We start from the raw sequence: 14,443 nt of genomic DNA, 5'->3' as shown, positions 1-14,443 counted from the left end.
CACCAAGACCCATGCATTCACCTCCTACACCATCCCATCCATGAACAAATTAAACAGGTTGGCTGACGTCACACACCCCTGGCACAGACCCACATCCACCCGAAATTAATCACCCTCTTCCCTTCCTGTTTGCACACGCACTTTACTCTCTTGTTTAAAAGTCCCCTGTGCTTCTCAGCTTTCATCCCTCACCATATATTTATGAAACCTTCCACAGAGCATCTCTGTCAGCCCTGTTATACGATTTGCTCCAGACCCATAAATGCCACATAAATCCCTCTGTTTCTCTAAACAAAATATACTGTCTGTTACTTGTCTCTTCTTGCTTGAGGTTACACCATGAGTGAAAAAGTTACCTTCGGTGAAACTGTATTGTTTTCATTTGACGAACAGTCTCATTATAGAACTTCTCAATTCAAAGGCATCCATCCCATCTCTGCTACTGAGTGTAGCATAGTCTTAGAACTGCAGGAATCCCTTTCAGAAAATGGTCCTGGGGTAATATTAGCACAAATGATATGATATCTCCTCCATGCAAGCACTTATATTTCATATGTGACCTGTCAATGTTTACTCTGTGGTAGACACGAGGGGCAGTCCATGAAGGTTTTCAAGATGATAATGGCAGGCTTAGCACAAGTGGACCTTTGTGTCGCTCAGGAAGTGCCCAGTCAGACTCCTCAGGATTCATGGAAGGAGATGCAGTTGAAGGTGACACACGAGTGCCTTCTTTGCACCCTTCCTCTTCGTCCTCTGCCCATCCCCCAGCAACGGCAGTTCAAACCCATGTAAGTAGCATTCCTGATTCTTCTTCACTGCACTTGATTCAAGTTTTTAGAGAGCAATTAACTTCCTCTTCAATTATTTCATTATACAGTGTGTGTATCACTGATAATTTAAAGTGATTCCTTTTTAGTTTTTAGCCAAGTGCTGTTAGCAGCTTAAAGTAAGATTATTTTTAAGAGCCATACAAACAAGAAAAATAGATTGTTTCAGATTTAATGTAAAAGATTATTTCCCATTTTCTGTAGTCTGTTGTTACTTTTGAGCTAACTTTGTCAAATTATGTTCATAAGTAATTTTTCAGGGGAACACATTAGTTCTTTGGGAGTAACATCTGTACATTCTTAGATAAGCTGCATCACAATATGCATCTTCCCCTCATCTTTATGGGATGCTCAACTGTCTCATTGAGATAAGTGACTGGAGGAGCATGATATTCAAGCAGTTCACAGCTACACTGCCAGTCTAACAGCAAAGATATCACATGATACTTGTGACCAAGGTACAAGAACTTCAAAGGTTAGGGTACTTAGTACGTGTGCACCGCCTTCAGTGACAGGTGAATAATCCAGACTGACATTGTGTACAGAGTGTGATAGGCGGATAGATGAATGCTTCCACATTTGAGCACACACAAACACATGACATACATATGCACTTGAGCCTCCTGAATGCAGTGAGAACAGTGCAAACCACCAATCTAAAGGTCTCTAGATCAAGCCCTGAATAGGGCAGCTGGCTCACACCCAGTCCAGCTGTTCCTCTTGGCCCCAGCAAACCACCAATCGAACGGCTTTAGTGCAAGCCTTGAACAGGGCAGCCAGCTCACACCTAGCTTAGCTGTTCCTCTTTACCTCAGCCAACCACTTGCATAATGGCCTTAGGTTCAAGCCCTGAGCAGGGCAGCTAGGTCACATCTATCCCAGCTGTTCCTGTTTGCCCCAGCATAAGCTGGGGATATGTATGATATATAACTTACCGAACCTTTTGTAGAGCTTTTGTAGCACTCAGAAAGCAAGCCACATCTAGTGGGTGGGACTACTAGTCAAAAAGAGTGGTAACAGTTGAGGAATGTGTGGTCAGTGTCTTTATTGTAAAAGTCAGAGCTTGGACTGGAGGGTATTGTAATATGATGAATCAGTTTTTAATGTTAGAGGAAGTGGATGATGTCCAGAATGCAGACAAGAGAGTGTAACTCAGGCATTGTCTGTTTCATATGGAGACAAGTCAGTTGGAATTGAGCTTAGAAGTGAGTTAGGGGGATCATTTGTTTAGTATATGTTGAGTTATGTGTGAATATAATTGTCAGTGTTTTGTTTGTTAGGTGAAGGGGTTTATGCCGAAATGTAAGGTGATGTGAGCTTTAAATTTCTGCCTAGGGTGTGATGGTCGGTTATGAAATGGTTTTAAATGAAAGGAGCCTTGTGCTTTTGTAAATAATTGGATGTTGAATTAGGACTGAATTAGAAGTCTTTTTGTTTTCTTTAATACATTCTGAGTGTTTATGCTTTCTAAGCATTAACAACTGGAGCAAATGTATGACCTAACTAAAGGCTAAGTTCCTGATCGTGATGCATTTATGGGCCTCCCAGGGTCAAGCATATAGTTTCAAATCCTGGTTACAGCAGTCAGCCCACAGTCAACCCAGCTGTTCATCCACCCTTAGGGGTTGGGCTAGGGTATATAAATAAATGAATTTATTATTATTTTTATACTTAATTGCTATTTCCCACATCAGCGAGGTAGCACCAGGAAACAGATAAAGAATGGCCCATCCACTCTTTCACATATACATACATACATACACACACACATATACATACCTATACATACACATACACAGACGTATACATATATACACATGTACATGATCATAATTGCTTGCCTTCATTCATTCCTGTTGCTACCCTGCCACACAGGAAATAGTATCACTACCCTGCTTCAGTGAGGCAGTGCTGACAGTTAGAGACTGAGTGTGAATGAATGTGGCCTTTTTTGTCTGTTTTCTTGGTGCTACCTCACTGTGCATATGTGCATGTATGGGCATTTATGTATATATGTGTGTGTGTGTGTATATGAATGGATGGGCCATTCTTCGTCTGTTTCTTGGCACTACCTCGCTGACGTGGGAAACAGCGATTAAGAATAATAAATAGATAAATATATAATGAATATAATCTACATATATGCATTTTTTTTTTTTTTTTTTTTTATACTTTGTCGCTGTCTCCCGCGTTTGCGAGGTAGCGCAAGGAAACAGACGAAAGAAATGGCCCAACCCCCCATACACATGTACATACACACGTCCACACACGCAAATATACATACCTACACAGCTTTCCATGGTTTACCCCGGACGCTTCACATGCCTTGATTCAATCCACTGACAGCACGTCAACCCCTGTATACCACATCGCTCCAATTCACTCTATTCCTTGCCCTCCTTTCACCCTCCTGCATGTTCAGGCCCCGATCACACAAAATCCTTTTCACTCCATCTTTCCACCTCCAATTTGGTCTCCCTCTTCTCCTCGTTCCCTCCACCTCCGACACATATATCCTCTTGGTCAATCTTTCCTCACTCATTCTCTCCATGTGCCCAAACCATTTCAAAACACCCTCTTCTGCTCTCTCAACCACGCTCTTTTTATTTCCACACATCTCTCTTACCCTTACGTTACTTACTCGATCAAACCACCTCACACCACACATTGTCCTCAGACATCTCATTTCCAGCACATCCATCCTCCTGCGCACAACTCTATCCATAGCCCACACCTCGCAACCATACAACATTGTTGGAACTACTATTCCTTCAAACATACCCATTTTTGCTTTCCGGGATAATGTTCTCGACTTCCACACATTTTTCAAGGCTCCCAAAATTTTCGCCCCCTCCCCCACTATTGACGTTTGTGTGAATAAATTGTACATTTCCTTTTCCATAGCCAGAGGTTGAACCATTATGTGACGTTCATTTTTTCATTCATTTCAAGCTAAAAGTTTGTTTTCTAAATTGTTTCTTACATTTTTCATATGTATATGTGTGTGTGTGTGTGTGTGTGTGTGTGTGTGTGTGTGTGTGTGCGTGCGTGTGTGTGTGTGTGTGTGTGTGTGTGTGTGTGTGTGTGTGTGTATATATATATGTATATTATCCCTGGGGATAGGGGTGAAAGAATACTTCCCACGTATTCCTCGCGTGTCGTAGAAAGCGACTAGAGGGGACGGGAGCGGGGGGCCGGAAATCCTCCCCTCCTTGTATTAACTTTCTAAAATGGGAAACATATATGCATATACATAGATATACATACACACACATATACATATTTACACATGTACATAATCATACTTGTGTGCCCTCATCCATTCATGTCGCTACCCCCTGCTTCAGCAAGGTAGCACCAGGAAAACAAACAAAAAAGGCCACATTCATTCACTTTTAGTCTCAAGCTGTCATATTTAATGCACTGAAACCACAGCTCCCCACAGACCTTTCCATAGTTTACCCCAGACATTTCACATACCCTGGTTCAGTCCATTGACAGCACTTCGACCCTGGTATACCACATAATTCCAATTCTCTCTGTTCCTTGCATGCCCTCTGATGTATGTTCAGGCTCCGATTGCTCAAAATCTTTTTCACTCCATCCTCCCTCCTCCAGTTAGGTCTCCCACTTCTCTTTGTTCCCTCCACCTCTGACACATGTATCCTCTTTGTCAATCTTTCTCACTCATTCTCTCCATATATCCAAACCATTTCAGCACACCCTTTTCTGCTCTCTCAGTCACACTCTTTTTGTTTCCACACATCTCTCTTACCCTTTCATTACTTACTCGATCAAACCACCTCACACCACATTCATATGATATCATTGGAATGCCATTCCTTCAAACACTCCTATTTATGCTCTCTGAGGTAATGTTCTCTCCTTCCATACATTCTTCATCACCCCCAAAACCTTCACCCCCCAACCTGTGACTCATTTCCGCTTCCATGGTTCCATTTGCTGCCAAGTCCACACCCAGATATTTGAAACACTTCACTTCCTCCAATTATTTTTTCCATTCAGACTTACATCCCATTTACCTTGTCCCTCAACCCTACTAAACCTAATAACCTTGCTCTTATTCACATTTACTCTCAACTTTCTTCATTCACACACTTTACCAAACTCGGTCACTAACTTCTGCAGTTTCTCTCATGAATCAGCCACCAGAGCTGTACAATCAGTGAACAACAACTGACTCACTTTCCAGGCCCTTTCATCCCCATTAGACAGCATACTTGCCCCTCTCTCCAAAACTTTTGCATTTACCTCCCTAACCACCCCATCCATAAACAAATTAAACAACCATAGGGCATCACACACCCCTGCTACAAACTGACCTTCACTGTGATCCAATCACTCTTTTCTCTTCCTACTTGTATACATGCCTTACATCCTTGGTAAAATCTTTTCACTTCTTCTAGCAGCTTACCTCCACACCATATACTCTTAAGACCTTCCACAAAGCATCAACCCTTTCATATGCCTTCTCCAGATCCATAGATGCTACATACAAATCCATCTGTTTTTCTAAGTATGTCTCACACACCTTCAAAGTAAACACCTGATCCACACATCCTCTTCCATTTCTGAAACCACACTGCTCCTCCTGAATCTAATGCTTTGTACAATGCCTTCACCTTCTCAATCAATAATCTCCCATATAATTTCCCAGGAATACTCAACAAACTTATGGCTCTGTTGTTTGAACACTCACCTTTATCCCCTTTGCCTTTGTACAATGGCACCATGCATGCATTCCACCAATCCTTAGGTACCTCACCATTATCCATACAGACATTGAATATCACCCCCTTTCTTATTAACTTCATCTGAAATACCATCCAAACCTGCTGCCTTGCTGGATTTCATCTTCTGCAAAGCTTTCACTACCTCCTCTCTCTTAACCATACCATTCTCCATGACCCTCTCGCTTTGCACACCACCCTGACCAAAAACCCTACATCTGCTACTCTATCATCAAACACATTCAGCAAACCTTCAAAATACTCACTCCATCTCCTTCTCACTTCTTCACTACCTGTCATTACTTCCCCTCTTACCTCCTTCACTGATGTTCCCAATTGTTCTTGTCTTACGCACATTATTCACCTCCTTTCAAAACATCTTTTTATTCTCCCTAAAGTCTAATGATACTCTCTCACCCCAGCTCTCATTTGCCCTCTTTTTCAACCCTTGTGCTTTCCTATTGACCTCCTGCTGCTTTCTTTCATACATCTCCCAGTCATTTGCACTCCTTGCTTGTAAGTATCGTCCAAACACCTTTCTTTTTTGTTTCACTAGCAACTTTACTTCTTCATCCCACCACTCTACCCTTTCTAATCTGCCCACTTCCCACTGTCCTGTGGTTTACCTTGACCACTTCTTATACCGTGGTTCAGCCCAGTGACAACATATCATCCTCATATATTGCATTGATCCAATTTATTTTAATCTTTGCATGTCCCTCATCCTCCTGAATGTTCAGATCCAGAAACTCCGAAGCTAGTTTTGCTTGATCCTTTTATTTCCACTTAGGTTTCCCTCTTCTCTTTCTTCCCTCAACTTTCAACAAGAAAATCCTATTTGTTAGTGTTTCTTAACTCTTTCTCTAAATGTGTTTGAGCCATTTCAGCACATCCTTGTCAGCTCTCTCAAGCTTGCTATCACACCTCTTTCTTGAATTGTCATTCCCTACAAGATCATCATGCTTCACACCATATATAGTCCTCAGGCATTTCATTTGCCACATGTCAAACCTCTTCTGCTCTTTTGCATTTAAGGCCCAAGATTTACATCCATAAAGCAGTGTTTTGACTAACGTATCTTCAAACGTACCTATTAAACATTGCATGTATAAATTAAATTTTTTTCATGTATGTTTGCCTTTCCTCCCTTAGTGAGCTAGCATTAAGAAGTGAGCCTTCAAAGAAATATCCGTGTTCATTTTAAATATTTTGAACTCTGATGATATGTAAGTTGGTTTTGCCAGTTGGTATAAACAAATGAAATTGTAGTGTTTAATGTGTAGTGTAGTGTTTTTCACGCTATGCATTTAGGTGTGACTGTAGTGGAATCCTCTTAAATTAGTAAAAATTGTGTAGCCTCATAGCCAGAGTGGCATAGTGATACAGTTTGCACTTACAATAGATAGTGACATATTGAACATTTTTGCAATGAGGCTTTTTTTTTTACCAGGTTAATGATGGGTCAAAAGACCCAGCTTACTTGTTAATAGTTCATTTTGCTTACAACTTATTTAGGTTTTGGCATTACTCCCTTGAAAAATAAAAGTTTTATAAAAGATCATATGATTAATTTACATAACTTTGCTTTATAAATTAGTTTTTCATTAATTTTATAAACAGCTTGATTGATAAATTTCAAAATTTTTCATAAAAGTTTGCTTATTTAGCGTAATCTATTAGTGAGTAGAAAATTTTATTGTAGGAGTCTGTCCACATAGTAGTTTGGTTTCACGTTTGGTAAATTTTTCCCCTCATGCATTTTAAGGTTCTTTACAAGAAGCCTTTTGAGTTAATCCAGTGTTCCTTAGCTTGTCCACAAGTTGTCCATGTGGACTTGCTTGATGGAGGGCCAGAATGTACTGCAAAAAAAACTTGGTGAGAAATATTCTAATAATTGATGAATTCCATATCAAATTATATAGTTCAAAGATGACATCATAGATCACCCCTGCATGACACTATGAACATTCCATTCCAGTATAAACCAACAAATTAAGACCAATCTTTCTTTTTGTCTCTTGTGTTCATGGCAAAGAATATCTGATTCAGTCCAGCATTTTGAGACTATGATTGTCAAAATTTTGGATCTTTCAACCACTGAACTTTTGATAAAAGGCTGTACACTGGGTCTTTCTTGATCTTGACATGAAAGTGGATTTAATTAGGTAACTACATCAGTAACAATTGAATTTATGAGCTTTCTGTGCCTTCTTTCCTTGAAAGGAAAGGTCAAAGTTTTATTTAGCCTCTAAGCATCTCACAGGTTTCTTGGTACCTAAGTCTATAGTCACGAGCAAAGGAATTTTCAGTGAATGTCTCATTATTGTAACCTCTGCATTTTGATATTAAGGGATATCATTTGATGATTATAACTTTTGATAGGAGGCTAAATATCTCACCTAGTCCCAAGAGTCATATAAGGGCTGTTTTTGTTCTTAAAGGTTTATGACAACTTGAATTGTGAAATACGTTTCACTGCAAAGCTTTTGAACTTTTCCATTTTGTATTTTTTCTGTTAATTACCATCTGCCCTTTTTCAAAAAGCAGATTTCTCACTTCCACCAAAACTCCTAAAGAATATTCCTCTTCTCTCCTTATTTCTTCCTCTCTTTAACCCATTTTGTTAATTTAGGCTCAATCTTGCAGTGGACTTTAGTCCATAATGGGAGATTTGAATGGAAAAAATTACATAGTGAAGTTGTAACTTAAGTTTTGCTTTTATGAATGTAATATCAGAGAGGAAATATTTGGGTGAGAAAGATAAAGGTTTTGTTTATTGATACTTTATTGTATCTGGGATAAATTTATCCACTGCACCAAGGAGAATACTGGAAGATTGAAAATAATGTTCTAGTGGAATGAAGAAGCTCTTTCTCACTCAGGATAATTTGATGACAGCAGTACACTGATATACAAATGAACAAGCTTTTTTCTTAGAAATTTGCTGAGACTAAAGGGAATTTTTTTTCTTATAAGGACATTGTTTGATCATCTTGTAAGACTTTTCTAATGTATGGCTTCCATGCCCACATCAAACAAATGTGAGGCAGTAGTTACGTAAACTGGCTTAGGTTTTGATTATTCACTGCAGTTACCTGTCTATACAGTACAGGGAGGGAAGTGTACTCTCTCCAGGTACCATGAGTATGCATCCATTATCATTAGCAGCATTACTTTCTGGTAAATGGTTTCCCCTATTTATATCAGGAATGATATTTGCTTACATGTGTCCTTAAGCAATTATAATTGTTTACTCTGGCTCAGATTGATAGCTAGGCCCAAGACATTTCAGGATGCTACCCCTGACTTCAAAATAAAGAGGTAACAGTTGGACCCTGAGTGGATTGTGGACATTAGCACCTTGTGCAAGTCTTGAGGAGACAGATTGTATTAAGTTGATGTGCATGTGTTTCACTACTTGATCTGGATTTTCCAACTTTTACTAATTTATCATCAATACCGTACAAGATATTGCAGCTCTATATAAAAAATGAGTCCACTTCAAATGGCTTGTAGACCGTAAGGGCACTGGTATTACTCAGTAGCTTTCACAGGACAAAAGATTTATATTGAAATAGTTTTGTCATAAATTCAATACCAATGAATGATTTTTGATAACCATATTCTATGTACACACAGACTGTTTGCTTTTAGCTTTCATATCTAGTGCAGTCATAATGCTTGTGTTCAAACATAGTGATGCTTGTGTGTGTGGCTATGTATGTACAGGGTCAATCTTGGTGGTGGAGTCGTGAGAGTGGGTGCAGTGTGGACACCGTCTGCCATGTGCCATTCAGCCGAACCTTAGCTCTACGATCTGGCCATAGTCTTCAAAGCCAGGCCTACCATCGCACCCTCAGCCTCGACCAGACACCCATACATCGAGATCACAATGCTGGTGTCCAGGGTGGCCGTGTCCATGGCTTCATCTCTCCACATGTGTGTCGGGTTCGTGACATGAGTCAACACATGGGTCACACCCAGAACACGGGTCGCACAACCAGTAGTCCTATCCCTAATTGTCGTTCCCACATTCATCATAATCACAGCGTTGATTGCTCTTCATCTAGTCTCAGCCACAGCTCAAACCCCATGCCATTATATCCTAGTCATAGCCTTGACAGTCCATTAGCCTTCCGTGCATACAACACAAAAAATGCACATGAGCATTTACCAGCAGTGATTTCTAATGAGCAAAATGCCTCACTTTGCCTGCAGTGCTTTCCCTCATCCCCAGAACTCACAAATTCATTACATAATTCACATCAGTCATCTGACTCATGGTATGGACAAAATATTTTACACCGACAGCAGGTTTCTTATCCAACACAGAAGTTTAGAAGGAGACGACACTCCCTCCCTGAACCCCTACCCTCTAGTCTTGTTCCTGAAGTAATACCACCACACCACACTAGCACAGTCAGTCAACAGTCATCCCATCAAACCCAGCCATCACAATCACAACTATCATGGCAGCTCCCCAAGTCATCATGGCTGTCAGAGGCACAGCAGTTGCCCTTGGCTCAGTGGCAACCTGTCACTAGTGAGTATATGTTCCCCTCTACTAACAGCAACAGCTCAGCTAGCACCCATATAGCTGGTGTGGGGAGCACAGAGGACGGACAACCTGAGGCTACTGCCAGCAATCAACAAATGCATCAAGCATGGCAGCCGCAATCTCCATCTCATGTAAGTTAACTCCTCTTACCTTTGACTCAGCTCATTGTGAGGTTCTCTCTGTGCTCATATTGGTCATTTATGTGTTCACTGTGATGAGTAAATCCTTCACACAATAGAAATGTTTTTGTGTGTTAATTGTGATGGTTATAATGTAAATTTCATAGAGAACTGACCTTAGATGTCTATGTCCTACAAACGAATTATGGCTAGGTTGATATCCTAATAGGGAAGAGACTGTCCAGTTGATATTCTCATATGCAAATAGACTTAGTAGGTTGATGTCTTGATATTATTATTATTATTATTATTATTATTATTATTATTATTATTATTATTATTATTTTTGCTTTGTCGCTGTCTCCCACGTTAGCGAGGTAGCGCAAGGAAACAGACGAAAGAATGGCCCAACCCCCCACATACACATGTATATACATACATGTCCACACACGCAAATACACATACCTATACATCTCAACGTGTACATATGTATATACACACACAGACATATACATATATACACATGTACATAATTCATACTGTCTGCCTTTATTCATTCCCATTGCCACCTCGCCACACATGAAATAACAACCCCCTCCCCCCTCATGTGTGCGAGGTAGTGCTAGGAAAGGACAACAAAAGCCACATTCATTCACACTCAGTTTCTAGCTGTCATGTAATAATGCACCGAAACCACAGCTCCCTTTCCACATCCAATGTTGAATGGACTTGAAGAAACTGACCAAGGTTAGATTTTGGATTTGGTCACCAGTTTTTCTTGGAACCCTACAGTCTCATTTAGCTACAGTTGTGAAAAAAAGGCTTCCTCAAAAAGAAACATTATTTCATATTGGAAAACAAGATATCTCATTTTTTCTTTCATTCTGTTATTGATTTTATAGCTAACTGAATTTGTTATTTTTGAATGATACTGTGTTACCAGAGAGATATCTTTGAAATGTACTTTTTGTACACAGGAGCTGTTGAGCACCCTTCAGTCTTACCGTCATCAGTTGGTACAGCAGGAGCAGCTGTCCCACCAGCTACACAAAATTGCAGCTGACACAGCCACCTCCCCTGTTACCACTCAACAGCTGTATCTACAGCTGCGCAACATCAGTGCCATCAGAGCTGCTATCCGTGCTGAAGTTACTCACATGGAGCAGTTAATAGTTGGGGCTAGACCCAATACCCTCAGTAATGCATGTGTCAGTAATGTCGTGGCTCAGGTGAGGAAAATACGGGAAGTTGTAGGTGAATACGTAGGTGTTGTGTTTGTTTCACTCAAGCGTTGCACCTCCAGAACTGTTGAGAATGTTTTTTTAATTTACATAGATGGGTTGTCAGCTTACTTGATGCAATATTGAGAAAAAGACAGGTGTACACATATTTGCATTTGCTCATTTTTGGCAGACTTGAATGCTTGAAGAATGCCTGAAAAAAAAGTTGTAACCTCAGCTCATGTCGTAGTCTTTTATCTGCTGCTGCCAAGTTGTGAGATTGTACAAATGCTAGGCCCAGCTATCAATTTCTACCTTTATTTATGTTTTGTTGCACTATTCCTGAGCTTTTGCATAACTTCATCTATTTTTATTTTCTTTGAAATCTCTTTGTATGATTATCATTGACATATTCCCAAATTAGGTATACTAGATTGAGACAGTCACATATAAAATGTTTGTATGAAATGTAATATAATACCTGTTGAATATTCTTGTGTGTGAGTTTAAGTTAGCAATTCAACACAAAGTGGCAGAGCACTAATAAATGCATGATTAGAATTATAAGTAAAGTACATAGGGAATCCAGCGAATTTGGTCATATCAACTGGATTTATGCAAGAAAAGGGAAAAGTTGCTCTATTGCACAATCTAATTGCATGTAACACAGGTGCTGAAGCACATGAATGCTCTTTTGTTTGCTTTTATGCAAGGTAATGAGTTCACACTAGCATAGCACTGTTAATCATGTTATCACAATCACAATTTCCAAAGCAGTAAGAAGCACACTGGGAGTCTAGGACAGTTACTTAGGCTGAATTTATGTGAGGATCACTTGTTATAGTTATACTACAGTAGAATACAAGACTACTTAGTTTTAGTTCAGTATATTGTTGACTTTTTTATAGATGATGTGCTATTAGTAATGAAAAAGACTTGAATATTGTAGAGAAAGTAATTGTTAAAAGAGTTGCTTAATGTCAAACTTTGACAGGAAATGATCAACAGACGAGCTAAGAATTTTACCTAGGAAAGTATAACAGATATGATTAATTGTAGGAAAACTTTATCTTTATTTAACAAGAAAGCAGAAAATGTTAAGGTGTAGATGAAATGTCTATTTGCCTTCACATGTTCTCGATAATTGGAGGAAATCATGAAATATTAGATTGTATAATGATGCATTCATCTCCACCTGTATAGGAAGGTAAAAAAGATTTAATAATTCCTTGGTTGAATATTGCTGGTTAGATCTGTATGTATTCATGGAGTAATAGATATGACTCATGGAGTTGTATGTACATGATGTATGCTGTGGAATTGGAAAATGCTTTTTGATGATAGATGCATAGAGGAGAAAAAATTCTTTTTATGTAAATAAGGAGATACTATTTGGTATTTCCAGAATTTCTTAATTCTTCAGTAAGTTAAAACAAGTTTTGATGGGGTACATAGTACCTAGGAAAAGTTTGGAGGTGAATTATAAGTTTAAAGAATCCAGGAAAAGTGCTTAATTGTTCATATAGATTTAGTAGAGTAGTCTATGGTCACCTAGGCTATTCAAGAACTTTGAACGACAAACAGTATTTTATTGCAGATGATGTGCCTTCTTCAGCAGCAGTCAGAACTTTGTCGTGACTTGGAGACACTTACTCTAGCTTCACGACAGCCTTCACCAGAACCGTCTGGAAATTCCACTAACAACCAGGACCAATTTTTGACCCATACTCATTCCCCTAGTCAATCACATCGCTTGGAGAAGTTAGATCCTCAGAGTCCACTAAGGGATAATTCAAATTCCCCAGATCAAGCAAAGCATAGTGCAGCTTCCATAACTTCAGAAAATTGTAGTTCACTTCTCCCAGATACTCATACACCAGTCATACCAGAATACCATGAGCATAATGCAGACCCTCCAGATTCCACCAATGTCAGTCTTCAAGGCATAAAAGTTCCTATGAGACTTCCAGAACCCTCGAGTTCCATACCAGCGTCACAGAGACCACATAATAATGATAATCCAGAGGCTTCAAATTACTGCTCTTCAGAAATGAACATAGAAGATCATCATTCAACTTCACAAGAATCCTCAAGATACTCTGATAATCGTAGAGTTTCACATAGAAATAACTACCACATGGAGAACTTTGTCAAGAAACCAGGTCAGATGGATGAAAGAAAATTGTCATTACCAGCAATGCCCTTGTCCGTAGTTGATGCTTGCGATACCCAGCCGTCAGACATCACAGGCCAGGTATCTCATTTATCCCCCGTGTTTTGTACATGAAGTCATGGTGAATTATAGTATTGTCTTGTTTTTGTCTCTATCAAATATACCTCTTTACTTCATTCAAAGTAGGCTGTTGCAAGAAGAATCTCCAAACATTCTCCTTGCTAACCATCTATGTGTAGTCTGTGTAGAAGACCAATCAGCAACACTTATAAAACATCATCCAAAGAATTTTCTTTGTAACTATCTCATGGGTGAAGCAGTGTCATTTGTATCAAGTAGTAAGAATATGTATAAATGTCAAAGGTTTCCTTGGCAAGTGTACAGAAAAAGCATGGTGGTACATTATGATCATGGCAAACATCTTTATCCCATGGTTATGTTTCTTTGAATGAATGACACACATGGTGATGGTTTTTTAACTGATATCCCTGGGGATAGGAGAAAAAGAATACTTCCCACGTATTCCCTGCATGTCATAGAAGGCAACTAAAAGGGGTGGGAGTGGGGGGCTGGAAATCCTCCCCTCCAGTTTTTACTTTTCCAAAAGAAGGAACAGAGAGGGGGGTTGCGTGAGGATTTTCCCAGAAAGGCTTGGGTGTCTGTTCTTGATGCTACCTTGCTAAAGTGGGAAATGGCAAATATGTGTGAAAAATTAGTTTTTGATAGCTAAAGAGCCCATAGGCATTGCTGTTCAGGATTCCTGCTTTTGTCGCAAAAACATAAAGGAATTGACTG

General features: G+C 39.5%; 1 protein-coding gene across 5 annotated transcripts in view; it reads left to right on the top strand.

The window, feature by feature from the left end:
• olf186-M (Ki-ras-induced actin-interacting protein-IP3R-interacting domain olf186-M) overlaps positions 1-14,443 on the top strand; it is a 96,744-nt gene that overhangs the window by 79,903 nt on the left and 2,398 nt on the right. For all 5 annotated transcript variants that reach the window (XM_071688171.1, XM_071688168.1, XM_071688172.1 and 2 more), the window contains 4 exons: positions 585-788; positions 9,308-10,267; positions 11,233-11,484; positions 13,073-13,729. In XM_071688171.1, coding sequence (XP_071544272.1) covers positions 585-788; positions 9,308-10,267; positions 11,233-11,484; positions 13,073-13,729 — 2,073 coding nt within the window. The remainder of the gene's footprint in view (positions 1-584; positions 789-9,307; positions 10,268-11,232; positions 11,485-13,072; positions 13,730-14,443) is intronic.

This window comes from Panulirus ornatus, chromosome 45 (assembly GCF_036320965.1).
Source record: "Panulirus ornatus isolate Po-2019 chromosome 45, ASM3632096v1, whole genome shotgun sequence".
Lineage (NCBI taxonomy): Eukaryota > Metazoa > Arthropoda > Malacostraca > Decapoda > Palinuridae > Panulirus > Panulirus ornatus.
Note: the sequence above shows the minus strand (reverse complement) of the source record. Positions and strands in the feature narration are given on the sequence as shown.